The 27,741-nt window shown below is 47.1% G+C and overlaps 1 protein-coding gene across 3 annotated transcripts in view; it reads right to left on the bottom strand.

The window, feature by feature from the left end:
- ZFHX3 (zinc finger homeobox 3) overlaps positions 1 to 27,741 on the bottom strand; it is a 246,768-nt gene that overhangs the window by 131,872 nt on the left and 87,155 nt on the right. Inside the window, exons 2-3 of one of the 3 annotated variants that reach the window (XM_055305891.1) lie at positions 24,927 to 27,688; positions 19,384 to 19,880 (exon numbers count right to left, since the gene is read on the bottom strand). In XM_055305891.1, the coding sequence (XP_055161866.1) occupies positions 19,384 to 19,880; positions 24,927 to 27,642 (3,213 nt within the window). In that variant the 5' untranslated portion in view covers positions 27,643 to 27,688. Of the gene's footprint in view, positions 1 to 19,383; positions 19,881 to 21,343; positions 21,459 to 24,926; positions 27,689 to 27,741 lie in introns of those variants that run through there. The other 2 variants (XM_055305893.1, XM_055305892.1) reach the window with 2 other exon arrangements.

Genomic DNA, 27,741 nt, shown 5'->3' with positions numbered 1-27,741 from the left:
GTCCTTCGTCCTGACACCCAAAATGACCAGGATACAAACTGCACATGGCCTAGCAGGCGCAATGCAAAATCTCAACAGCTAGGAAGACAACAGTAATTCAAGCTATAACGACAACAAAACCAAACTAGCACCTGCCTTCACCTGCCACTGCCACAGCTCAGAACCGACACATTTAGAGATACCCATAAAACTGACCAGGGAAGGAAACAAGATAATGTCTGTACACTGCTAAAGTAAGGAAGATTGTGATTATACTGGCAGGAAACAAAAGAATCATTACCTTCACTCAGTGTGTCAGAAATGCAAAAGACGTGCATACGATAGCTGTAAAATTTTGCCCAAGGAGTAGCAATTGTCGGACATGCTCATGTCTCAGGCCCTGGACATTAGAATGTCATATTTGGTAGTAATAATTACTGCATGTGAAATGAGTGTTGCTATGCAAAGCTTTCTTTTTGCATTTCCTCATTTGGGTTCAAATTTGCAACCTTAGCATGTTATTGCCATTGATTTGCATTTCATTTCATAGGTGTTTCCAAACATAAGTCTCGGACATGATCCTTACATACCCCTTGACACCAGCATGAAACTCCTGTTGCCAAAACTCAGTCCTCAGAGTGGCCTTTAAATTCACCATTCAAATGACAAAGAGCTGCTCTGTTTCTCAAGAATACTTTCCAGATCCACTCATGCTGATCTAATCATCAAGCAGGCAATGAGCTTGGTGAGATTTTTCTGTTGCACATACTTTGCACATCATTTCAGATGTTAAAGATTGTTTCACATTCAGTTTTGCTTCTCTCAAATCAAGGAGGGAGGCATCTCCTCCCACTTACTGACTCAGAGCTGTAATCAGAGATCCTGGGTTTAGCCATTTATTTCATTAAACCAAAAAAAAAAAAGAAGAAGAAGAAAGAAAAAGAAAAAGAAAAAGAAAAAGAAAAAGAAAAAGAAAAAAACATCGGCTCTCAAAAGAGGTAGGGTAGAGAGAAAACATCCAGAACTTAAGTAGCCAAGATTAACTTGCAATGTACAAATAAGGGAAGAGGAGGAATGCACAGTTTAAAAAAGCAAAAGTTTCAGCTGAAGCAAAATTTTGGAATATTTTTAAATTAATGGATAACAAAGGGTTGCCATGGAAACAGTTTTGCATACTTGACTGCAGGTGTTCCCTACAGTGAATGCAGACTGGGATGGGACAGCCACAAGCAAGGACACAAATGTAAACACTAAAAGAAGACTCCTAAGGCAATGTTAAGTCATCCGTGCCACCAACACTGTGGTTTTCAATATAAATGAACTCACTTAGGCAAGGTGGGTATAGCAGCTTTGCAGTGCTAATACTTCACTTGTGTTCAGAGGCTGCTCCTCCTCTACGATATTCTGTGGTATTGCCAAGGTGACAAGACGTAAACAGACACAAATACAAAACACAGAGAGACACCAAAATCATAAAGAGACACCAAAATCAAATGCACTCTAGGTTAACTTGAATATAACTTTCCCTTTCCAACCTTTGCCCTCCAGGCTGTGCATTTGTGAATTTTAATTTCTTTCAGGAGTGGGGGGTGAATATGCATTAGTTTTCATCAGAAATATGTATATGTTGGGACCCCTGGGTGGCGCAGCGGTTTAGCGCCTGCCTTTGGCCCAGGGCGCAATCCTGGAGATCCGGGATCGAATCCCACGTCAGGCTCCCGGTGCATGGAGCCTGCTTCTCCCTCTGCCTATGTCTCTGCCTCTTTCTCTCTCTGTGTGTGACTATCATAAATAAATAAAAATTTTAAAAAAATATGTATATGTTTCTGAAATATAAGAAAAAGAAGTTCTCTGAGTGTGGTGTGTATTCCGTCCCCATTTCCAAGCCTATATTCTTACTTGCATATCTAATTTTAGTCACATAAGGGAAATATGGGTATGCTGGTGGCTTGCAGCGAAGTTTTGTTGAGAAAATAAAAAAATCAAATAGTGAAGTCCCCCAGGTTAGGCGGGACAATATTACAAAGTTATGAATATAGTCAGGGCTTGAAGGCAACTCAGTGATCTCTCCAAGCCCCCCATTCTTGAGATCAGGCCATGACTGGCCAAGGTTAACTACTTGCTCAAACCCATTTTCCTACATATTGGTCACATTTTTCTCAACAGTAATTCTTTCTCCGTCCTCCAAACCAAAACACACACACACACACACACACACACACACACACACACACACACGACTTGCTGTCCTCAAAACCTAAAGTGCATCAGGTTCAAAGCTAAGGAAAACCAAATTATAAAATGACTTCGATTACATGATCTGCCTAAAACAATGGAAAATCAAATGCAGAAAAACAGTATTCATAGACTGACTAATGCAGTGTTTTGCACCACATGCTGACTACACTGCAGACACATCCCATGTATTACCTCATTTAACTCACTCAACAGCACTACCAGGCACCTTTTTTTTTTAGTAGCTCATTTTACAGTGAAGGACGCAGAAGGAATAAGCTACCTGTCCAACCCATACGACTGTGAAAGACAGGAGCTAGGGTTCAAACCTAGGCAGCCTGACACCAGAGAGACTTTCTCTCTTTGACACTCCAAGAATTGCCCCGATTTCCCTGAACATATTTGGACATATCTTGAAGTGTTCAAGTTTTCAATGTCCGTATCGGATGAGCATCTAAAATTTCTGGAAGGACCAAGAGCCTGCTGGACTCCCACCACCTCTCCTGCAATGGTTTGAATGCTCTCAATTGGGGCGTGTTCCAGCCTCCAATGAAATGCATGCCCTTCCCTGGAAAAAACAGCAACAACTCACCTGAGCTCTATCTTCAGAGATACAAGAGAACATCACTATTACTCTTCCCGTGGCATGGGAAGGCAAAGAGGAAACAGTGGGGGTGGAAAAGAACTCACAGTGAACACAAAACTTCTACGTGGTTGAGTTCATACTGAAAGAACACCTACCCATTAGGTTTTAGTATTTTACCCCCACACTGTATTACAAACCTTTTTAAGTTACGGAGTTGGAAAAAAAATCACTTAGTAGACACCAATATTTCCACCACCCTGATATTAAAGCTGATATTTTGCTATGTATCTATCCAATGCAGCTTACCTTCTTAAGGTATTTCGAAGTAAACTGCAGACTGTATATACTTCAGCATGTACAGCATTAACTGTGGTTAATACTGGGGTATTTTTTTAAGTATTTTTATTATTTCAACAGACCTTTCATCATATGAAGCAAACCTCCTTCCTAGCAGAACACTAAAAAGGCCCCAATTCCAGTGAGTTATTAGTATGAAATGTTTATCAGCTCATAGCTGATTTTCTTTGAAGAGGTACAGTAGCCACAAGTGCATGAAGGAAAACTCTAGTTACTAAACTCAGTTTAGTAATATCCCTCAGGTTTGATAAGGAGAAAAGAATTCGCCTTTGTCCAGCTTACCCATCTGTGAGCATTCCCTCTTCAAATCTTGCCCAAAGTCCAGCGTCCCTCTCTTTCAGGAGCTTTTCTGATCTAACCAACTGGATGCAAGGTCCTCCCCGACCTTCCTTCAGACTTCGATAACTCCGTGTCCACATTTGACCCTCTTACTCAATGATCAAACACCACCACCCCCTTCGTACCCTGCATTTTCCCATTGTGGGTTGTGATCCATTGCTGCAATGGTTTTCAACCCAGGGCTACACCTTAGAAGCCCACGGTAAACTAAATCAGAACCTCCATGGGCTGGGTCGGGCCAGGCCTACACATTTGTTTTTAAAGCTCCCTGGGCTGTGAATCACTGCCTTAGTGGATCTTCAAATCCTTGCAGTGGGTAGAATGAATACTTGTGTAAAACAGCAGGTAGAATGAAAATATCAATAATGCAGCACATGAGGTAAGGATAAAACAATTATAAAACTGTTGTTTTAATGACATATACGAAATCTCACTATATATGTATAAGCTGAGTCACCGAAGTAAAACGATCTCTTTGGAAATCACAGTCAACCAAATTTACAAAGTTATGACCACAGCCCTGAAGAAGCTCGTACATAGCCCCCCTCACGGATGGTGCTCAAAGGTGTGCAGCTTGAACGTGGGGGGCAGGAGGAGAGAAACAGATTAGAGCTCCTCTCTTACGGGGAATACATTCTGCCACCGGGCTCATGGATCTCTTGGGGACAACCAGATCTGGGACTAATTAGCGTCATTTAGACACGGACATTTGCCCAGGGAGAAGGAGGGTAAATGGAGCAGAGGAGATTCTAAAGAAATAAGAGGAGGCTTCTCAGGGCTGAACCCAATCTGCACATTTCTAGGTTTAAGATTCTGTCTTTGCGTATTAAATCTTCAGCTGACACTGCCTACCTAACATCTTTTAGACACTGGGAAAGACATAAGGTTGGATGAGAATAAACAGATCCTACTGTTGAGGGTCTTATAACTGAGATGAGGAGAAAGACCATCATAAAAATGAACCCTAATATGAAGCGAAAGGGGCAAGGCATCATTAATTTTCCTACCACAACATCAATCTCTAGGACCATTGAGTAGAAAGAGTTGGATCGGCAGAATTTTGGGATACCAGGCCAAAGCCAGCAGCACGTGGGAATTTTCAAAATACCTGGACATAGGCTATACAACTGGACCAGACGGTTTCTTGGGGATCAACACAGGAAGATAGCTCTGCACAGAACTGATGGTAAAGAACATGGTTATGAACAGCTCTGGAATGCCCTCGGTTTGCTCCAACATATGCTTTTGGACTCTGAATCATAATGTCAAGTTGTTCAGACAAGGCTGCTGTACCACATTCTGGGAAGCACAGACACATTCTGTTAGTACTTTTGTCACTCCCATAAACATTTATTGGGCTGCTGACAGATACTCTTCCAAACACCAAGGATATAGCCACTAAGAAGACAATAATAGTCCTTGATTTTCTAGGAGACAAATCTATGAACAAGCAAGAAAAATAGGTAGTAACTGTCAACGCAGACAAACTTGGATGAAGTAAAAAGATGGTGACTTGAGAGTAGGTAATTGGGGACCAGACATTTAATGAAAGCTGAATGCCAAGGTCAAGAGCATTCTGGGCAGCGGAGCCACAGCTGCAAAGGCCCTGTGGCAGGTGCAAGCATGGCATACTGAATGTAGACAAGGAAGGCCAGTGTGGCTGAAGTGCAGTGGGCAAAGGGAAGGTGTTACACGATGAAGCTGGCATGGAGCAGAGATCACAGGGGAGCCTGTAAGCCAGAGTAACAAGTTTGGCTTTTATTTTATGTGGGATGGAGGGCCACAGTTGGGTCAATGCAGGGGAGTGCTAGGATCTGATTTTCCTCTTCAAAAAAATCACCATAAATGGTGGATTGTTAAGGGGCCGAAGCAGAAGCAGGGAGAGAACTGACACAGTGAGAGACAATGGAGTGGGTAGTGAAACAGAGTCTGAAGGTGGAGCCAATAGGACATACTGATGGTTTGGCTGCAGGAGGGTGAAAGAAAGAAGGACCCACAAACAATTTCTGGCTTATTGGCTTGAGCTCATGGTAGACTGGCAGTGGCCCTCACCAAACTGGGAGAGCCTAAAGGAGAAAGGTGTCTGGGGGCTATGGTCATGAAGACTTCTCCCTAGGCCATGCTAAGTCTGAGGAGTTGATTATCAGTCATTCAAATGGAAAGATCCTATAGGGAAGTAGATAAAAAGAGAGCTCAGGGCTCACAATATAGATTTGAGTGTCATCAAAAGGTAGACATTTAAGAGCAGTGGATAAAACAAGACACTCAGGAAAAAAGGAGGGCACCTGGGTCAAGCCCTGGAAACCAGTATTTACCATTAAGTGACAGAAGGGAAGCCAGGAAAAAAAAAAAAAAAAAGAAGAAGAAGAAGGGAAGTCAGGAAGGAGACTACAGAGGAGGTCCAGAGAGGGCCTAGACAAACCGCAAGCCTGGTATCACAGAAGTCAGAGGGAAAAGGAGGAAGAGAAAGGGCAACAGGGTGCAGAAAAGTCACATGGGGTTCAAACATAGCCAATGGATTTGGCCACGTGGGAGCCACTGGTGATGTGTCACAGCAGTGGTAAAACAGGTCATTTCCAGGTCCAGTAATTGGGAGGGGACGTTGTGAGTTCACTCACAGGGTGGGCATGACACAGTGCAAGGAGGTTGTTGGCAACAAGACTCGGTCAGCACGGCCTTGGGCAGGTGCCACTACCCCCACTAGGAACCAGTCCGAGCCTGCTGGCACAGGCTGCTGGCTTGAGCTCCACGGCCACCAGCCACACCCCCAGGTGCATCCTGCCATCCTGTCTGTTTCACACCTAACCAAGGTGGGGGGGGGTGAAAACACCATCTCCCTCCTGCTTCCTGACACGCCTCCTTACCCTCCAAGAATACACAAGTTGTTCAATTCTACTAACAAAATCATGGGTGTTCTGTACTTTTTAACCATATGACAGCAAAACTGCTCCTTTCAAACGTGCCTTGGCTACTTTCATTGTGAATGAACCTGCTTTCAGGAAAGACAATGAGGTGAAGGGAAAGAAATCTGTACCCTCTCCTGGTGTCTACGTGTCTTGCTTCGTGCTGTATTCCCGAGAGATACCCACGATGGTAGAGGCAGCTCATACCTGCCTCTTTGTAAAGTGGAGGAGCTTTACAAACCTGTTGGGGAAACAAACTAACACATGACATGCAGACCAGCTTGGTGCCAAATGCTGTGACATGTGCTCAGGGCAGAGATACCATCTGTGGCTGCAGGAGAAGGAGAAAGCTTTCTGGAAAAGCAGGGCCATGTCACTAGAACATAAAGGTGGAACAGGTAAGAGACTCATCCTTAAAGTCCGATTAAAAAATTAAAAAAGACATTTTGCAATAGGCCCGAAGCCCATCTCAGCAATGCGGGATGTGTGCATCCACATTATAAAGAAATGAGCACTTACGATGACATCTGTTGGATTAATTAGCTGTGTAATTAGTTTCCCCTCGGTGGAGTTGGGCTTTGTCACTGCTGAGACTTCTTCAGGTGAGGTTTTATTCCAAATGCCACACTTCAAGAGAAATAAAGAACAGGCCAGGCAAAGAAGAAAAGCATGTGACAGTGTTTGTGGGAGGCAGTGAGAAGGCAGAAGCATCAAAGGGGCTTTTGGGATCCTCTGGGAGCTACAAAGTCAGAGAGGAAAAGTCCGAACTTTGGATAAACTCAAAGCACCAAAGGCTCAGAGGTGCAAATTATCACAGCGAGATGATGGAGATGGACAGAGCAGCGTTTGGATTTGACATTGGACACGTTACTGGACAAAGTATAGATTTCTTGTCCCCAGAGAAGCCATTCAGTCTTCCTCTCCTGGCAGTTATGGCCATCACTAACGGGAACCCAGTCTGGGCAAAAATAATAACACTGGTGAGATCCTAATCTGAGGGCCAGAAAGGGAACAAACACACAGGCAGATGCCTCCAGCCACAAGGCTCCCCACGGCGCTTCCCCAAGCACAGCTGGCTGCAGTCACGCTGGCGGACTAGTGTCTAGGACACCGAGGAAATGGTAGTCCCGGGACCCACGCCTCCTGGCTTGGCCGCCTGGAAGAGCCTCGGAATGTTCCTGAAGCTCCTTCTATCTTTAATCATTTTCAAAAACCATCTGTTTTTGGTAGGTGGTAGGAGAGGGCAATATGGAAACATGAAGGCGGGAAGATGGCGCTGGAAAACCACCTCGGCGTGGGGGACTCCAGAGCTGGCCGGGAACCGTTATGCACCGCCACACATATGCACAGAGTGCCCTAGGCATGGGAAAAACACCTGCCAATACTGCTCAGAGAACCTTCCTGGCCGTCGGTAGCCACTGGTTCATTAAGAGCCTGGGATGTGGAGCACTGAGCTCGTGGGAGCCCTAGTTTAAATCAGCAATATGGGTCTTTTTAGAAATTTTTATTTATTTATTTGAGAGAAAGAGAGATATCAAGAGAAAGCAGAAGTCCGATGCAGAGGGAGAGGGAGAAGCAGACTCTCTGCTGAGCAGGGAGCCTGATGCAGTACTTAATCTCAGAACCCTGAGATCATGACCTGAGCTGAAAGATGATTCTTAACCAACTGAGCCACCCAGGCACCCCAGCAATGGGAGTTCCAATGCTACACAGGGTCAGCCCACTAGGACAGTCTCTGCCCTAAATAAAATCAGAGCCTTTCCGAGATCTTCAGGAGCCCCAACATCTCATCTGCAGAACCTCTGCAGTGACCCGTGCTCCCTCCCTCGGAAGGGCCACGGGGAAACGAGGAACCAACACAAAATGCCAACATCATTCCCACCATCCCAAGGGCGCACCTACGTAAGAGCCAGGAACAAAGTGGCTGAAAACTACATGTGTGCACCAAAACTGCTCCATCAACCACCAGCCTGGTGATGCCGCTGCCCCTCCGACATGTAAGGGCAACAGAATCCTGCTAGAAAAGCCGTGAGGTTGTTCAGGAGTCTGTCCTCCTCAAATGTCAAAGGTATCACCAGGGTGCGGTGGTTTGTGTCATCTGCCCTGCCTTGGGGGCTGCAAGAAGATACACAGGAATAAGAACGTATCAGGAAAATGTCCCAGGCCCCCAGTCTCGGGAAGAAATCTTTGCCTAATTCAGCACCACGCCCGGTTATCTGCTCATCTCCCCCTGGTGGGCCAAAGGGCACTCTGTGGCCCAAACGCAGATCAAGAAGACTGCGAGCAGAAATAAGGAGCGGTGGCAGAGGTCAACATAGAGCACAGCACAGACATGGGAGGCAAAACACACTCCTGGCGCATACTACTCATAAAGAGCACTCCACACCAACTGGGTTTAAAAAAAAAAAAAAAGTAACACGTTTCATTAGCCTGAGCCTACACAAAATCCTATCCAGAGCCTAGCATGAAACAGGCACTCACTAAATGTTGTTGACCCAAAGGGAGAAATTCTTTTTCCGTTCATTTGTGTTCCAGAGACCATGCAGGGGAATGCTATCCAAAGGGCTGGAGCCTGAACCATCAAGAGGAAAGCCAATGACAGTGACAGGTCCAGGGACACATCCCAACACAGAACCACAGGTACCCATGCCCAGTCTTCTGCCTCGTTCCGAGGAACAGGGAAACAAGGCCTACTTGGTACAATATGTCAGCTCAGGTGTGGTTACAAAGACCCAACACTCCTCAGGCAGGAGCTTGTCACCAGAGAGAGCAAGACTCAACAGGCACAGCAAGTGGATGAGAAATCCCTCCCACAAGTCCAATGCAAGGCTGTCCTGGCGAACTAGAAGATGGTTAAAACTGTTGACCTAAGAGACCAGATATGCTTTGGAGGCCTCGTTCTGGGGCTGAGAAGCTGCCCTGCTAATTAACAGGTTACAAACTAAACACTATCAGTAGATAAACATTTCTAACCTTCTAACTAGTTTGCCTTTTATAAGATGAGGACGTGGGCCCTAGAGAAAGTTCCCTGATTATTCTTGATGATTAGTCCCAGTCCAAATCTACTTTCACGAATTCCTATTAGCGTCTTCTATACGGGAAGCACTTGGGGTCTTCTGTGTACAACGGCCAGGGCTCAAGTGCTGTGAATTTCTAACACCTACATACAAATAACAAGTGCTCAGGGAGGCCAGACAAGCCCGAGCGTGAGCGTGAGCAAGGGGAGGTGAAGCATCTGGCACAGCTGCAGTGGATTCAACTGGGCACTCTGACGTCTGTCTCGCTGTGTGACATGAAAGCACTTCAGTAAAAGGAAATAATGAAAAAATTGTTGAAAAGCAAATTTTAACAAATAGCTCTGGAGAAAATTTCAGATTTCATTATAGGAAAAGCACTTTATTTAATGCAGAAAATGTGAAAATCTGATATGACAGTTTTCTATAAATAACAAAAATTGGAAATCATCATTAGAGGCGTTTGTCATTTTCCTCTTTTGTTGGGAATCACTGAAAAAAAAAAAAGACGTTTACCAACAAGGAAGCCACTTATCTCTCTTGATGCTCCTGTCGAGCCTGTTGGCACAATGCTGTGAAAGAGTTTTTCCTTCACCATCCGAAGGCAGGGCTGCCAGTTAAAACACGCGGGACACCCAGTTACATGGGAATTTCAGATAAGCCAATGAAATGACAGTTTGTGGGATATATGCATAACTAAAACACTATTTGTTGTTTGAAATTCCCATGTAACTGGATAGTTCACATTTTTATTTGCTAAAGTTGGTGCCTCTCCCTGGAGGCCTCCACTGTGGTTGTTCAGTTCTCGGGGTCACCACCCTAATGTCCCTCCCTGGTCTCAATAATCTCCAACATGGCTGTGAGCAACAGATTTTCTGTCCAACATTTTTACCTTTCACCCTACATGCTGATTACCTTTCTTTAAAACAGGTGCTGGAAACCCACTAATTTTATTAAATATTAAAGTATTTAAAAGGACTCACTGCTAGTTTTCAGAGTAACAGCCTTTCCCACCCCACACGTAACATGGCACCTGCAGTTTCAAGTTATGAGGAGAACAAGGATTAAGACTATGGTTCAGGGGTATTATGTCACTATTTAAATAAAACTCTTGCCTGTTCCTGACAGTATTCCTGACAATGCTTAATTGTTCCTTTATAATTTCCCTTTCAAAACAAACAAACAGGGCAGCCCGGGTGGCTCAGCGGTTTAGCATGACCTTCAGCCCAGGGCCTGATCCTGGAGACCCGGGATCGAGTCCCACATCGGGCTCCCTGCATGGAGCCTGCTTCTCCCTCTGCCTGTGTCTCTGCCCCTCTCTCTCTCTCTCTCTCTCTCTCTCTCTCTCTCTCTCTGTGTGTGTGTGTGTGTGTGTCTCGTGAATAAATAAATAAAATCTTTTAAAAAACAACAACAACAAACAAACACCCCAGCAACACCTGCTGGGACTAAATGTATTCAAATATGTCATTTTAGAGCAGGTCCTCAGCCAGTTAGAAGGATTGGAAATTGGGTTTGCACCTCTGTTCCCTTCTACGGCACTGCTTTCCTGCTAGAGTGGGTCTACCTGGAACGAAGGTAATGTGTGGAATTATTCTGGAATGTGGAGGCAATGGAATATCTGCAGCAAAACTCTCCTCCAGGTTACAGAGCACCCCTAGGACACCAGATGGCATTCGTGCAAAGCATTCCCCAAGTGTGACTTTCTCTTCTCCATGGCTGGGAGGGGACTGACAGTTTGAGATTTTTCCTCTCACAAGAAGATCTAGGGCTTTGGGCTTGAGGACTGAGAGGGTGGATGCTTTCAAGTATTTTGACAATGTGGTAGCTATTAGATTATCTGGAGTGAGACCTCCCTGCTAATCAGCCTCAATCAGGAACTCTGGCACACCTCTGGAAATCAAAAGGAGACTTAGCACCAGTAAGTTGAAAACAGTTTATACTGGAAATATGTGGACAGAGTTAGGCTGTCTCCTTGTTATCTGAGTAAGAACTTCAGAAAAGAGAACTTCTAGAAGTTTCAGTATTTGTTCTCTTTTTTTTTTTTTTAAAGATACTTGGTTAAGCCCAATTTCCATTAAAGATCGATAAGAAACTTAGTCCCTCTACCAAATCTGGTCTCTCCTGGAGACTCCCTCATCCTAGTGAATTTGATGAAGGTAATCAATCCAAGGAATTTCACCCTGGGGAACATGCTGGAGAGAAACAGGAAAAGGTAGGAGGAAGAAATTTCATCCACAGGATTTTACATGTCTTGAAAAGAGAATTGTAATCCTCTCTCTCGGTTCCCTCTTTTCCTTCCACGGCACTTTCAACAAACACCACTCTGGTAAATATGCTCAGACTGATCTAAATCGGCTCTGTAAGATTTAGACAAAAAGGGACGATAAACATGGCTTTTTACATCAGCTAGAAAAGGATGGTTATTTAAGAAATTGTTGGGACGATCAACCATCCACTTTGAAAGAAAGTACAGTCCTCAATCACACAAGACAGAAAAACAGAGTCCTTACGATGTACCGTACACAAAATATACTCCTCGTGGATTAAAGACTTAACTGGAGAGGGAAAGTATTGAGGAAAATATCGGTCAAGTAGCACCAACCTGCTTGGGTCTGAACATTCACTCCAATAATACTCAACACTCACTAGCTTGTGACTTGTAACCTCCCTCTGCCTTGCTTTCCCCACTTAAAAAACAGGTGAATTAACAGGTGATTCAATCAATTAATATATGGAAAGCTTGAGTAATAGAACCCAGCGTGGAATTAATGCCATATAGGTGCCATTATTTTTATAATGTCATAATGCTGCCGAGAGAGCCTCCTTGGGAAAACAGAAAAGCTAGAAACGTAAGGGAAAAAGATGCACAGATTGGACATCATACGAACGAAAATTTCCTCGATGTTAAAATGCCTCATAAGCTAAGTTAAAGGTGAATGAAAGACCAGGAGAAACTAATGCAATGTCCATAGCACACAAGGACGGTCAGCCCTGATACACCTGGCTCTTGCCAATCAATCAGAAAAAAAGAACCAAGAAAAACAAAGGGCAAAGGCTGTGAACAGGATGCTGCCAAAGAAAAACAAATGACCAATAAATACATGGAAAAACATTCACCCTATCTAGTAATTAAAGGGTCCCATGTTATAAAGTTTTGCCAATTGGACGAAATTAGGAAAGTAACAACACCATGTCGGTCACTGTGTGGGGCTTTGGGCGTCACCTAACAGGGAGGGGATAAAATGATCACCTTCTGTCAGAAGAGGCAGTAAAAAAATATCTGCTGGCATTACATTCCAGAATCCAACGACCCCACTTCTTGGGACAGCACAAGTGTAGACAGATATATGTACCCATCTGTTCCCTACCTCACTGTCTATAGTATCAAAACACGGCAGGCACATAACCTACCTGTGCATCATTGAGACCGAGGTCTTTTATTGTTTCTTTTCTTTTTTGCACAAGACCGACTCTGTAGTAATTTTTTCAAAACTGCTATGCATTTTTTTTCTTTTCTTTTTTTTTTTTTTTACAACTCCTACTAAACTGCGAAGTTTTTTTTTATAAACTTGTAGTGAGGGAATCAGAATTTCTGCTGGTAAGCTTTCATGACAGTTAATATGTGGAATACTACTATTCCACTACGTAGCCATAAAAGAGTGAGCTAGATCTGTATGTACTGACCTGAGTGATGTTCATGATAAAAAGTTACATGAAAAAAAGCTGAAAGCAACAACCTGTGTCTATAAAGCTTTTTTAAGGGAATAGTATGTACATGTACCCACTTCTATCAGCGTAAGCAGAGAAAAAAGCTTAAAAGGATATAATCTAAACCTAACAGTGATTTGGAGAGGAAAAAAAGGACTTCCACTTAAAAAGTTAAAGATATTATAAAATATTAGAAAAGTACATATGCAACATCATTCCAATTTTGTAAAATGCCTGTTATACACAAAATGAAGGAAATAAAAATACTTTGCTGTATGGTAGGATTGGGTTGATACTTATTTCCTCTTGCGTTTGCCTGAATTTTTCCTATTTTCTACAGTGAACATGCATTACTCATACTAATTATTTTTACCATAAAATAGAAGGAATCCACATTTTATCATTAGCTTCCACTTAAGGTAAACATGGAATGCCAGTCTACTAAGAAATAATTAAGAATACAATAATATTCTAAAAGGGTCTTATTAGCTCTTTACCAGGCACAAAAAAAAAAAAGATTTGGGGGGAAAAAAGGAGAAAACGAAACTATTAAAAGCATTTGGGGGAAAAAAAGAAAAGCGTGTTGCTGTCACAGTTGTTCAATGGTGGCATATTTAATACTGGACTTTTTAAAACTAGGCACATCTAATAAGATTTCAGTTAAGTGGCACCTAAAGCACAGAGCCAAAAGATAACACTGACCTTACCGTCTTGACATGAGGGTGTGTACAAAACTAGAACCACAGCGATCCAGGCAAAGTTTGTGCATAAAGCCAGCCAGTCCACTGAATGAATGTTCTGAATGAAGTGATACCCATGGTTTGGGGGGGTTTGGGGGGGAGTGGAGAGCAGGGAATGGAGGAGGGAGGGTGGGTAGGTGGATACTGATCAAGGTGGGTGGGACTGTTCTAAGAAGGGAGGGCATGGGAACCTCTTCACAGAGTGCATTCACACTGCATACACTGGCAATATAATGGCCACAGAACCACAGCAGTGAAGGATTAACTCTGTCAGGGCATAAGCACTCCCTCCAAAAAAGATGTGACCTTTCAAGCTTCCTACTAGGGACCCCTTTAAGTTAACCGGTGGTCAGAAATGCCACCAGAGCCAACTCAGTCCCCGCGGGAACAACCGTGGGGCCTGCGTGCAACCTCTGAGCCTTGCTCCAGGAGGCTCACATCCATGAGCCCAGGAATCAAGGGAGGGAAATGAACTTCAGACACCTAGCTGCTCTCGGAGACAGAGGGCACAGAGACAAAATGGGCTAAAATTTACCAAAACATCTGGCTTTTCACACCTCCTAAATCAACCACAGGAAAACATTCCCTTCCTTTCAATTTTGGATGAAGGCACCAAGGTATGGGAAGAAGAAGGCAAAAGTATGCACTTAAAAAAAAAAAGTCAACCTAATGAGAAAACAAGATTTGAGAAAACCAGTTCCAGAATGACGATGTAAACCAGATGACACTTGCCGGGGCGCTTCAAACACACAGCAGGGCGAGGGAGAAGAGGACAGGGAGGGAGGCGAGCTTCACCAGAGGATTTATGCTTTCTGCTTTCCATAGCCAGACAAAGGCTACCAGTCACCACCTATGGGCATGAAGCATGCAGCTGTCTTCCTAAGACAGACTGCCCCCCAAGTGTAACCATAAAGGAGCACACAAAGAATGAAGACTGTAAATGAAATCTTTGTCGGATTTGTTCTACATCTTCTGATCTGTCCATCCACCCTATGATGAATTTAAAGACTGCTGGGAGTGAGCCCCAATGAGTTCATGAGTCAGGGAAAGAACTGAGAAGATGGATTCTCAAGTCATGCGGAGTCTGATGGAGGCTTTCCTACTTCCTCTCACCTTGCAGAATCCCAAGAGAGTGGCAAGTGTTAAAGTCCACTGGGTGGGGGCTGGGGGGTGTTTTTAGTTACTTGGTGTCATACCCTACTTCCTGCTTTCAGCCAAGTAGAGCTCATGTCTCACCCTCTGCCCAGCTGGCCCAAGGTAACTCACATGGGGCCCAGACACAACTCCATGGGAGATGACCTCCTTTGCATATAATTTAAGATTGATATGAAACCTTCAGGCTTGGTCCAATCAAAGGCATCTCAGCTGGGAACTCTCTCAGTAACAGACTCTGGTGGGGTCTTAATCTATCTGCTAAGGTTGATGGATTTCCAGTCCAATGGCTCTCAGGTGTGAAGAAAAATATCAAAGGGAAAACCAGATTCTAACTGTTGGCAGGTGTGCACTGATTGCCAACTGTCCTTTCTGTACTCTCTTCCCCCAAGCAGAAGACACTACGAATTTCAGAGGGCTCGCCATGGCCGTCACGTAGCGGAGAAGTCCACATAAACTCATAAGAGCCCACACCAGCTTGGAACGCACACGCTGGGGACTTAGGGCCTATGCTAGCATGGAGAAGGGCGCAGTGTGGGGCCACTCCTCTGTTCAAGGTAGGCAAGAGCATGCCGCATATGTGTGGGTGGAGACAGAGGGAGAGCGGGCAGGTCCTCAAAGAGAGGAGGGATCCACATACATAGGAAAGCAAAAGATGCATAATTCACATTCTGGAGCTCGAGCCCTGATGGGAGACAAAGACCGTTCCCACAACACGCTTCCATTCTGGCTCAGGTGAATAACTGCAGATGGAAACCAGGAGCCCAGCCTCTGAGCTGGACCAGGCTGCTGGCCTTCCCAATGGCTCAATCAATCACAGTGTGCCCAGTAACTGCAGGCGTGAGAGTATGGGCAGAGGACCACTAAGGGCTGGACCAGAGCCCACCACTCTTGAAGACACACCAAAAAACTGTCAAGGAATTCAATCCTGAGTGTTTCACAAAGTGACCTAGGGGCCCAGACAAAAGGAAGCAGCTTCCATCCAATGCCTGGGGCTCCCCAGCTCAAGGCCCCTCCTCCACTCACCACACACACACACACACACACCACACACCCTCCACTTCTAGGAGGCAGGGAGGAAGAATTCACTGGACAGGAATCTTGATTTAAAAATGGCTCTCACACAATCAAAACTTGACAATTCCATGCAAGGGTGATAATAGCACCAGGGTTTTTTGTCTGGTTCTGTTCTTCTCTGGGGAGGTGGAATGGAGGCACTGGATTAACGAAACCCTCTCTCAGTCCGGATGAGAAATTATCTCATGCTTTCAAGCATCTCAGTCTTAATAGAGCAACATATGTCCCAGCATTTATGACACCAAGAGAAGGGACTCTGGACCAGTGAGGTCAAACGACACACCAGAAAGCTACGCCTCTGCTTGCATCTCCTGAGACGGCTGTTCTGTGTCCTCCAACATGAAAAAGGAAGAGGAGGGAAGAAAGACCTCAGTTGAAAGAGAGGGTTGGGAGACCCATTAGGAAGTCCACTACATCATGGCTGCTTGAGCGGGTGCTGCAGAAACCAAGTTTGGAAGTTGCCCTGGCCAATAATGAATACTTTACCAAAAGACCTGGGATGGGGTAGGGTGGGGACAAAGACGGGAGGGGGTTGGGGGTGGGGAGTGAGGGTGGGCCATGGAGAAGGGGTGAGTAAGGAGGGCTCTGTGTGAGAAGCCTGGTGCCCTCCCCAGGTCAGCAGCATCTGGAGCTGTTTCTCTAGCAGACAGTAAAGAACTCGATTACATCCAGTTAACTGTGCTCTAAACTGATTATGCATGTGCTGGGCTAATGGATTACATTAGCAAGAGGAAAAATAACATGCAATCAATCTCCATTTACTACAGGCCACACCAGGGCCTAGAGAAAAACTGACTCTCAACCACCTCCAGTCCCCACCCCAAATCTCCAGACTCGTGACACCCCATGACAGTGAGCCCCTCAGTGGCAAGAGAAGCCTGCTTTCATCGCACTGTGGGCCAGAAAGGCTTGGCTCAAGTCTCAGAACGAGCCCATTTGTGTTGTAATTCAGGAGTGGGTGAGAGCTCCCCGCCCCCACAGCAGAGCCACAGCAAGCCAAGGGACATTCATTACCCAAGGACTAATGAGACCAGACTAATGACCCACGGCTCCTGACACAGGGAATTCTGCTCGGAATGCGGGGGGTGCTCATCCCCGGGGGTTGTGCCAGCCAAGCACGTTGTTGGGGGACTTCCGTCAAGCACCAGCTCCCAAGTTCTATCCTGTACCCCAGTATCTATGGCCCTTCCACCTGCCTTTTATTAAGCAGGAGATTTCTCCATCTTTTGAATGAGAGAGAGAGAGAGAGAGAGAGAGAAGTAAGGCTGGGGGGGATGAGTGTCCATAGTTCAGCAAAACACATATGGAAACACACAAATTGCTTCCCTTACATCCACCTCAGAAACTGCCTCACCCTGACTCGTTAGGTGTGACCTGTGAAGTGGTCTGGGGACCATAAGGGATCATCTCAGTGAATCCACCACGTCCAGGCCCTCCAGAATCAAAGCCAAGGGTGTGGTGTATATATTTATATATATACTCTTATTGGAGGATGCAGTGTGGAGAGTTAATCACCACCATGCACTTTTTATAATCTAAAGGGCATTTTTTTTTTTATCCCCTCGGACGGAAGAGGCTGGCTTCTTGTCACTTCTCAACAACCCCCATCAGAGTTGCATACGATCTTCCATGGCCACACAGAGCACTGAACTAATTTTGCTCAGTCAGGTCCTCTGGAAACAGTTTTTTTCTATGGGTTTTCCATCAGGTTTTCTTGACCACATCAGCAGCACCCTATGGCCACTTCAGACTTTTAACGTAAACTGACCACAAGGAGCCTTTTCTTTCAATGGAGGCACAAAACAAATCCATCCAGGGAGGTTCTTGCTCACTTAGAACGAGGGTGTTGGCTGCTTGGTGTGCAGACCTTCCCCCACTGCACCACACCAGCCCACCCACACTGGTGTCGGCAGTCAATTCCAGAACCTTCCACTCCCACTAACTTGTTCTTTCGGCGTTCTCCTCCTCTCCCTAACATGGTTTCTGACCCATGCTACACAGGCCTCCCACCAAGCTGAAAACGAGCAATTGTAAAATGAATCACAGTTACCAACCTCGGCAGAGACTGATATGGGGAAAGGACATGAAGTCTTCCTTTGTTGGAGTCTCCCTTTAAAATCGCCATGAGTAGGAAGGGGATGAAACTATACGTCAGGGTCAACAGAAAGGCTCCCTTGGCCCAAAGATGTGGGAACTGGCGTGGAAGGCAACAAGAGGGGAGGGTGATGGTAAAAGGGAGAAAATGCAAAGGGAGGTTAAGGGTGTGGACGGTGTGTGGGAGGAGGCTGGGCAGATTTATGGCAATTTGTACCTGATTGTTCATACTAAAGCCATTATGGGATGATTAGAGAAAAAGGTGAGGCTTTAAGTCCAGTGAAAATCAATAGAAACGTCTGGAGCAATTCTGCCTCGCAAGTGAAAGGACTATTTACAGTATGTGAGCACCTCCTCCTCACCGTTACTGTCTATAGACTGAGAGAGAGCCTGGAGGGGGCAGGGTGAGGTGGGAAGGAAGGAAGGAAGAGAGGACAGTGGAAGAGGAGGAGGATGGAGGATGGGAGAGGCCCAGGGGAAGAGGAGAGAGGAAATGTAAACATGAGGAAGAGAAGGGGCCACAGGACAAGGAAGCAGAGGGGCAAAGAACAAAGGAGCCCCATCAAATGATCCTAAATTTTCCCCACGGCATGTGCCACCTTCCAGCCAACTCCGTATTTTATTCATAGTGTTTATCACCCATCTCCCTGCAGAAGAACGGAGGCACTATGAGGGCAGGGATCTCCTGGTCTATTCTGTGCATCCAGCACGGCTCCTGGTATTGAGCAGGTGCTCGACGTGTATCTGCTGAAGGAGTGAACGAACAAATCAATGAACCAACAAATAAATAAACTAAGAATTCCAGGGGCGTCCAGGAGAGAAGATAAAAGGGGGAGGGGAGTGAACGAGACAGAAGAGGAGAAAACGAAGCACGCAGGGCACGGGGTAGCACCAGAACACAAAGGTACACAAAAGCCACGGCGAACAACTGTTGGGGAAAAAGCCAACTGTAAAGAGTCGAGGGGTTCAGTATCAGGCTGCCCTCCAAATGGGGCACATCTCAAAGAGAACCTGCAGTCACCAGAAGCTGCCACCACATCGGGGCTTCATGAGGAAGCGGACGCCAGCTCCCCTTCAAACACCCGGTCACCAACCAGGCACCGAATCTGCCGTGACACGGGCTGTCATCCGTGCCTGGCCATCCCCAAGTCCCGGGGACCCAACGTGCGCCTTCCAGGGGGCAGCCCGGGTCTTACCTTGTACAGCTTCAGGCTGGCCTCATGCCTGGAGTTGACCGTGTGCAGCCGCAGCTTCTCCAAGCTGTTGGTGTAATAGTCACACGCATTGCACTTGAGGTGGACGGGGTTCCCGATGGCCACACACTTGAGCCGCCACTCATTGGCTTTGCCGCCTTCCTTGATGTGGGCCACCAGCTGGTACTTCTGCACATGCTTGTCCGTCTTGCAGTGTAGCTGGAAGTTGGCCTTGAGCTGGGTGTTGTAGCGGCAAAGCTTGCACTGGTACGAGTCCCCCATCACAGCCTTCCACTCGTCCTCTGGGAGGCTGCGCTCCACGTTCATGTGCAGCCCCAGCATGTCCAGGTTATCTGTGGTGAACTTGTTGCAGACGGCGCACTGGAAGAGCTTCAGCGACGGGTCGTTGGTCTGGATGAAGCTCTCGCCCAGGTTCATCAGCTCCTCCGACACCAGCTGCCCGCCCCCGAGGCGCATGTCTAGGGGGATCTCACCGCCCACTGCGGGGAAGGAGAGGAGAAGACAATCAGAGGCTAGGCTCACAGCTGCGGCCCTAATGCAGGCGCCACCCAGCCTCCCCCACCCTCAACCCAGGTTCCAGGAGAAGAAAGATCACATTTAAAGTGTTGCAAGGTGCTGCTAAGCGGAAACACCATCTCCCACCCCCACCCCCCAAAAAATTCAACTTTATGTGTTAAGTTCTTTCCTATGGACATTCTGAAATTTGTAGAAGGCTTCATGGTGTTGTGGGGTTTTTTCATTTTGGAAAAAGAACACTTAGAAACATATTCTCTTGAATATTTCAATTCGGTCCCTTACTCAAATCCAAGAAAAGATAGGAATAAACATCATCCACTGGACACAACAAAATCAGAAACTCTCAAAGTTGGAAATTAGTTCCAGCTGTAATCCGAGATATGAAGTCTTCATGGTAAATCAGAATCAGGCCCAGAATGTATCTACCGCAGTGCAGCCCAACAGAACTTCCCGTCCTGTCTAATGTGCTCATGGCTGCCGAACAGTTGACACACGGCTAAATTGCAACCAAAAACCTGAATTTTTAGTTTTACTTATTTTTAATTCTTTCAAATTTAGATTGCCACATATGGCTAGTGGCTACTGCAGTGGAGAATGTAGCTCTAAATCTGAGATTTGGGGGACAGTTTCCCTGTTCCTTGGCACACCTCTCAGGTTAATATCCTAACTGCCCGTCAACAGTGCCAGCTCCTTCCACGCATCCCCAAGAATACAGTCACTCCCTTTTCTGAGCCCCCACAATGCATGTAACATAGGTCTGCTATGGGACATGTCACATTCTGTTGTCATCAGCCACAGGCAGAGACACGTACAGAGAGCCTCTTCAGGGCAAGAGTCCAGTCTTCTCCTCACTGAGCCTCTAGAGAGTACCCAGGCCCCTGCACAAATGTTGTGCAGCACAAGGTTAAAAGGGAACCAAAATGTTACAGGTTAAGGAAATGGGTCAAGATGGGTAATGAAATGCAAAGGTCAGCTCCACAGTTCCCAAAAAGAGTGGAGAAGGCTCTGCTCCTCCCTCTCCACCCCTGTTATTTCTCAGCCCATCAGTGCCCTGCATTAACCAAGGGATGGGCTCTCATTCATCGGTGGTAATTAATACTGCAAACTCTTACTTGTATCATGAAAAACGCTCAGAAAGAGCAATCTTCGTTCCATTACCTAGCAGCATACGGTCAAGCAGGACGCTGAGCACTGGCTTCTGGTTTCCACCTCTCCCCCAAACACATGCACACTTGAGCTATTATGCTTGCCCCTGCCCCTCCCCAAGTGATACTCAGACTTGACCTTTTACATGTGGTTGGACTGAGGTTATTTTTTTGTTAAACGACTGATTACAATCCAAGTTAGTGACTAATCAAATAAAAGATTTTTTTTTAATGATTTTCTTATTTATGCTACATGAGGCACGTCTAGTGAGATCACTTACAGGTTCTACTGAGCAGTCTGGCTGTGTGTGAAGCCTGTGGACACTCTAGCAAGCCACAGAAATCTTTTGCACGTGCATTCCACAAGGCTCAGGGAGCTTTCTACTTGTCTTCTCCCTTGCCATCTCCCCTGGTGAGAGAAGCCGTAACTAAGACATTCTTTTTAGGACAAGAAAAAGAAGAGAAAAAAAGCCTAAAAGCTCCGTCCCTTAATGGGGAAGAAGGCCAAGTAGCATCCATGAAACACACGCAGTGTTCAGTAAAAGCGGAAACTGCCCAGAGGGTAAGACAAGGAGCAAACATATATTTGTTTCTGATGCCAACCACCTGAAGCATCACATCGTCTCCACTTTTTAAACTTAACCTCAACACATCAATATTGCTCTAAAGAGAAATTCAGCTGTCACTTGCTGGATGCCTGAGTAAAAATGAGAAATCCTCAGAACATACAGAGGAAATAAGTCCCTATTCCCATTCCAAGCTCTTGAAATGCAAATCAAAGACAGACACAGAGAAGCAGTGAAATGAAGGCGACAGGCAAGCCAAAACTCCCTGGGAGAACTATACCTTGGAGGAACAAACCCAAGGCTTAGAATCCTACAATTCTGTAGAGCTAGAGGGAACTAATTCAGCCCCCAAGAAGAAAAAGTGGAGGAACCTAGCCCAGTGCACAGGAAGTTAGGAAGAGAGCCCCCTGTGAGTGAGAACTCAACAGAGGTTTACTCTTGAGCTACGCTGGAGAGATCACCTTGTCTTCGAGGGGGCACTTCGAGTCTAGCACTAGAATTTACACCCTGGCACAAGAGTCTGTGAATTAGCACACCTTCAGAGAGGCTGTGGATTAAAAGACACCTTCTAGACTCAAAGACAGGAGGCAGAGGACCCACTAAACCTCATGCAGGTGTCCTACAGCTAATTGGTTCTCTGGGAAACAGGCGGACGCCCCTGCAAGTTACCCGTTTCTCAGCGCTGTTCTAAACTTTATCATTTACGGGCACCTGGGTGGCTCAGTGGCTGAGCATCTGCCTTTGGCTCAGATTGTGATTCCAGAGTCCTGGGATGGAGTCCGGCATCAGGCTCCCCACAGGGAGCCTGCTTCTCCCTCTGCCTGTGTCTCTCTTCCTCTCTCTCTGGGTCTCTCATGAATAAATATGTAATATATTTAAAATTAAATAAATAAACTGTATCATCTAAAGGGCTTTCTGGAAGGATATTCAGATGGCCTCAAGCCTAATATCGTATCTACAAATGGCAGCAAAACCAACCAGATCAGATCCAAGGGTGCCGACCCTCTCCTTCGAGCCCTCCAGAAAGAAGGCATCCCCAGAATCAGCATCTGCTTGATATCACAAAAGAGAAGGTTCTGTCAAAGGAAGTAGGCCAACAGTAACTTTGTAAGCAGGAGTGTATTTCACAAAAATGTCTCTCCCCCTGCGGAGCCCAGCAATACCTCCTAACACCTACAGCCTTCTCACAAATGGCCTAATGGAAAGATCAGTAGGGTTGCAGACAGAACTGAATGTCATGGCTCTTTCACGTCTGCATCCGTTGGCTCCTACCGAGGTCATCCGACTTACACCGTAAGTCCTTTGGATATGTGCTCTCGTACCCTCACCCACTCAGGATAAAGTACTTGTGATTCTCGCTCCATCTCAGCGGCTCTTATGGCCTGAGGTGGGCCCAGAAGGTTTCCAGAGACTGACCTTGGCTGATAGGCAGTAACTCTGAAAATTGAAGGGCCTTTGCTTGGTTGACCTGGGTAAGGTCCTTAGAAGAAAAAGCTCTGCTAGCTTTAAAAAATCAAGTATGGATCGGCTATGCACGTCCAGAACACAGGGATTCATTCTTCTGTTTCTCTTACATCTGCCATATGCCCATTATGCATGATGCCCTGCAGACTCACAGACACTTGTGTAAAAGCACGGTATTTTTCCACCTTAATTCAAGCCTTAGTCAGAATTACTGGTTTTCAAGGTAATTAAAAAGATCTCACTTTGACCCAGTATGAACCCATCCATTTTCTGTGTCTTCATTCCATTTACATTATATTTGATTTACTCCAAGATCTGCCTCCCCAAGATTTTAAATCTCCAGATGAGAAAACCCCAATTCCCAGAGGCTTATAAAAAAAAAAAGTCTTACAGTATGATGCCACCCTTTGGTGTGTATCCCCTGTGGTTCACTCTGGGGACAAATAAGATGATTGATCCCTGTGCATCCATTATTAACCAGTTGGTAAAACATCTTCAAATCGTTTGGTAATAAAGGATCCACAGGTCAATATTCCAAAATAGAAAACAAGATTAAAGTAGCAAGGATTCAAATTTAAATGCATAGCAGGAAAAAACAAATTAAATGTTATAAAATATAACTCATCAGCAGCAAATAGCACTAAAGCACCACACGAAGACATGCCGACTGGTGAGGCTTGGCCCCTGGCGTTAACCTAAACCACGTAAGAATCAAGATACACGCTCACACTTTGTTGCCGAGAACTTACTCCCACGTTGGTAAGGGAATACTGTTTAATCAGGCCAACGCTACCACTGGTCCCAGGAGGCTAGCAGGGGCAGGGGATAGGGACCCAGGCAGTGCCTGTCTGAAGGACAGGTGGTGGGGACAGGAAGGGCCCAACCATCACATGGTCCTCATGAAACTGACCCATGCAAGAAGCTCTCCCCCTAAAAGTGAACACGATGCTTTTCATGCAAAGACTCATGGTTTTGGCATCCAATTCCTATCCCCTTGATCCCATTCTACATCTATGAAACCAGTTGGTAAGACCCTCTATCCGGACACAGCCAACACACCTTCCCTAACATGGGTTGTTTTGTCATGGTAACAAAGGCTCTGATAACCAGCATCTAGCGGATGTTAAAATTTCACTTTCTTTGATGTACAACTTTAGAATTTGTTCATTTTTTCATCTAGCACGCCACTCCCAGGGCAATTTAATTCCCAACTATACTTATCACTGACAATTCATGCAAAACAAAAAAGGAAAGGAACGGGTCTCCTTCACCAAGATCCTCACGAACATGCTGGAGAACTCTGAGCATCTGTATCTGGATGGCACCCCGTTCTGCACAGACCCAGCCTTTAGTTATCTGAATAAGGCACGCTACGGTTTTGAGTTGCTCTTACAGAGAGGACTGTCCCCCATTTAAAACTCCAGCTGCAAGTGTCCTGTAAGTTACAGTGAACATCGAATGGAGCCCCAAAGCTTCAGGTAATCGTGGCGAGTTTTCAAACTGGGAAAGGGACGAAGGAAGAGAGGATGGGAAGAGAAAGGAGAGTAGACCAGAAGCCAAAAACTAGAGGCAACACTTAAATTTTCATCCCGGCCTGTGGGAGCCAGAGTGGAACTGTGTGTCTGCTGGATGCACACGGGGGGGGGGGGGTCCTTGAGAAAAATATCTGATCATCAGACACTTGAGGCCACACCAAACAACTCTTGAGAGAATTAAGAACCAGCCGCATCGACAGGACTTGACAGAACCAACTGTATCAACGGGGACCTCAGTCTATCCTCACTTCTCCCCAAACTCAAGTCATCAGAACAAACACACGCGCGCTCAGCCTCACCTAGAGCAGGCGTCATGGCGGCCATGGGCCCAGCGGGGTCCAGCTGGAATCCGCTCATCATGAACTGGGCATCCGAGGTGGTGCTGTCCATCTTCAGGTTGGGCAGGTTCATGTTCTGGGCCAGGTAGTACTGGTAGAGCTCGGCCTCGGCGGGCGAGGGCAGGCTGCCGAGGCCCAGGTGGCGGTTGTGTTGAATCTGGGTCATGTTCTGCTGCAGGAGCATCATGTTATGCATGTGCTTCTCGCTGGTCATGTGGATGCGCAGGTTCCTGGCCACGTTGGTCTCGTAATCGCACACCTCGCACCGCCAGGTGGGTTTGGTTTTTGGTTTGGTGGGCGAGGGGGCCCCGCAGGAGCTGCCGATGTTGGCCGCTGCGGCCGCTGCCGCCGCTGCAGCTGCGGCCGCCGCCCCGGCCGAGTGGCTGAACACCTGCTCCCCACCTCCATTCTGCAGGTTCTGCATGTTGTTGAGATGCTTGTCGGACTGCATGTGAATACTGAGGTTGCCTTTGGTAGTTGTGGAGTAGTTACACACCTCACAGCGGAAAGGCTTGTAACCACACGTGTAGCTCTCACCTCGCGCCAACCGAGGGTGGGGCTGCCCACTTTTGCAGTAGACACAGGAGCCCCCCGGCTCTGGGTGCTTCTCCTTCATGTGTGCCTCCAGAGTTTGCTGGTACTTATAGTGCCAGTTGCACTTGGGGCACTTAAGTGTCTTACATGAGTTCCGAGAATGCATCATGGTCATGTGGCCGCCCAGCGAGCGGGAGGAGCCCAGGACCGTATCGCATTTGGGGCACTCCACGCCGCTCCCCGAGGGGCACTCCCCAACCCCAAGCTCGCAGAGGGAGCCAGCGTGCTGGTGATGGGGGACAAAGCCCCCATCGTCGCCCTCTGTGCTTTCATTTGGTTCTGGTGCTGTGGCATTGTCTTTATTGGCACTTTCGTCAGTAAAGTCCAGCCTCCTGCCGCCCTCTGCCACATTGGCCCTGACGCCCTCACTGTTAAAGCTTAAACGGTTCCTCCTGTTCGCACCATCAAAGACAACAAAGGAAGAAGCAGAGTTAGAACTAGTAGAAGCTGCGCCCCTCGACAGGGTCTGGAGCACATTAGGCATTAAGGGGGAGTTAGAAATGCTTTGGTTTGAGAGAGCAAGGTCCTTTTTGCTGCTGCTACCTGCCGCGACCCCAGACTCCTCGTGGGCTCTGTCCTCCACTTCGTCGTCCAGCTCGCTTGGAAAGAGTCCTTTGCAACCCTCGTCTTCCTCCTCCTCCTCTTCCTCCTCCTCCTCTTCCTCCTCCTCCTCCGCCTCTTCTTCCTCCTCTTCCTCCTCCGCCTCCTCCTCGGCTGGCTCTGCTTTCTCGGAGAAGCAATCGGGATCACCCACTTCTTGCTTCTCTCCTTCTGCTGCCCCAGAGTCCTTGCCCTCTGAGGATTTGGTAGGACTGGAGGCCAGAGGCCCCAGGGGGACTGAGGTAATGGGGGTCTTCAGGACCGAGCTGGTGAGCCCGCCAAGGTTCAAGAGGGTGCTGGGGGTCAAGATGCCAGCCTGGGGCTGCTCAGGGCCAGCAGCAGAGCCGGCTGGGAGAGCCTCCTCCCCTTCCATTCGAATGCCACTAAATTTACCATAAAAACTGTGTCCGGGGCTTATGAGGTTAGCTGTGGAGACTAAAGGGTGTGGAAAGTTTTTGTTTTTTGGTTCCAAAAAACTAACAAGGGGTTCCTTGTCTTTGCCGATCCCTTGGATGATAGCGGAGATGTTCTTATTGCTAAGAATTTTCCGCTCGTCTTCACTCAGGGTCATTCGATGGTCGTGCACCGCGTGGGTCACAAACGAACGGACGTACCCGAAGGAGAGTTTGCACAAGAAACACATCAGGATGGGCTTCCTCTTGCCGTAGAGCACAAAGCCATCGAATTTGGACAGGTCCACATTGTTGGGAACATCTTTGGATACGCAGGAGCTTTTGGCAGAGCCGTCGCTGTTCAGGTAATCCTTGTTGCTTTTGTGTCGCACGTCAAAAACGCGGAAGCTGTGCAGGACGGGGCTGAGACCCGTCAGGGCTGAGGTATTCGGGAAAGCCTGGTCTGGGCCCTCAAACCATTTCCCGAAGGATGAGGCTATGTGGAAAGTGTTGATGATCTGTGGGTAGACTGGTGCAGCACAAGAAGGGTCCCCTTGTTTGCCCCCCGCCCCGGGGAGAGAGTTCAGGAAGAGCGAAGGGAGAGGCCCACTGCCACTGCCACAGGCGCCCCCGCTTTGGGTCAGCTGGCTCAGGCTCTCGACAATGTAGGCCGAGCCATCGGGCTGGTACACTATCTCCCCAGCCAGGTTCTCCACATCACTCTCCTCGTCCCCCTCCTCACTGGTGTCGCTCCCGCTCTCCTCTCTCAGGGGCAGCGGGGGGCGCGCGCTGGGGCAGTGGTGCTCCATGTAGGTCTGTAAGCTGGCGAAGGAGGCCGAGCACTCGTTGCAGCTGACCTCCTTGCCGGCAGGCTCGGCGGTGGGGCCGGCCGAGGCGCTGCTCTCCGCGAGGCGTTCATTGAAGGGGGCCCTCAGGCTGTCCAGGGGCCCGTGGGTCTCGCTTGTGGACTGCTCCATGCTACTGGGTTTGTCGGGGAGGTGGGTGCTGTTGACTTCAGTCCATTGCTGGTGCTGAGGGATACCGCACCCATTGTCCTTCCCCGAGACGACAGGCGAGTCACAGCCTTCCATGGTAAGGCCTGCGTGGAGCTTTCATTGCACCCAGTACGGATCGGACCTGAAGAGCGGAGGCAAGGGGGGAGAGGAGGGAGAGAGGGGGAAGAGAGAGAG

This window comes from Nyctereutes procyonoides, unplaced genomic scaffold (genome assembly GCF_905146905.1).
Source record: "Nyctereutes procyonoides isolate TBG_1078 unplaced genomic scaffold, NYPRO_anot_genome, whole genome shotgun sequence".
Lineage (NCBI taxonomy): Eukaryota > Metazoa > Chordata > Mammalia > Carnivora > Canidae > Nyctereutes > Nyctereutes procyonoides.
The sequence above is the reverse complement of the archived record's forward strand: the minus strand, read 5'-3'. Positions and strand labels throughout refer to the sequence as shown.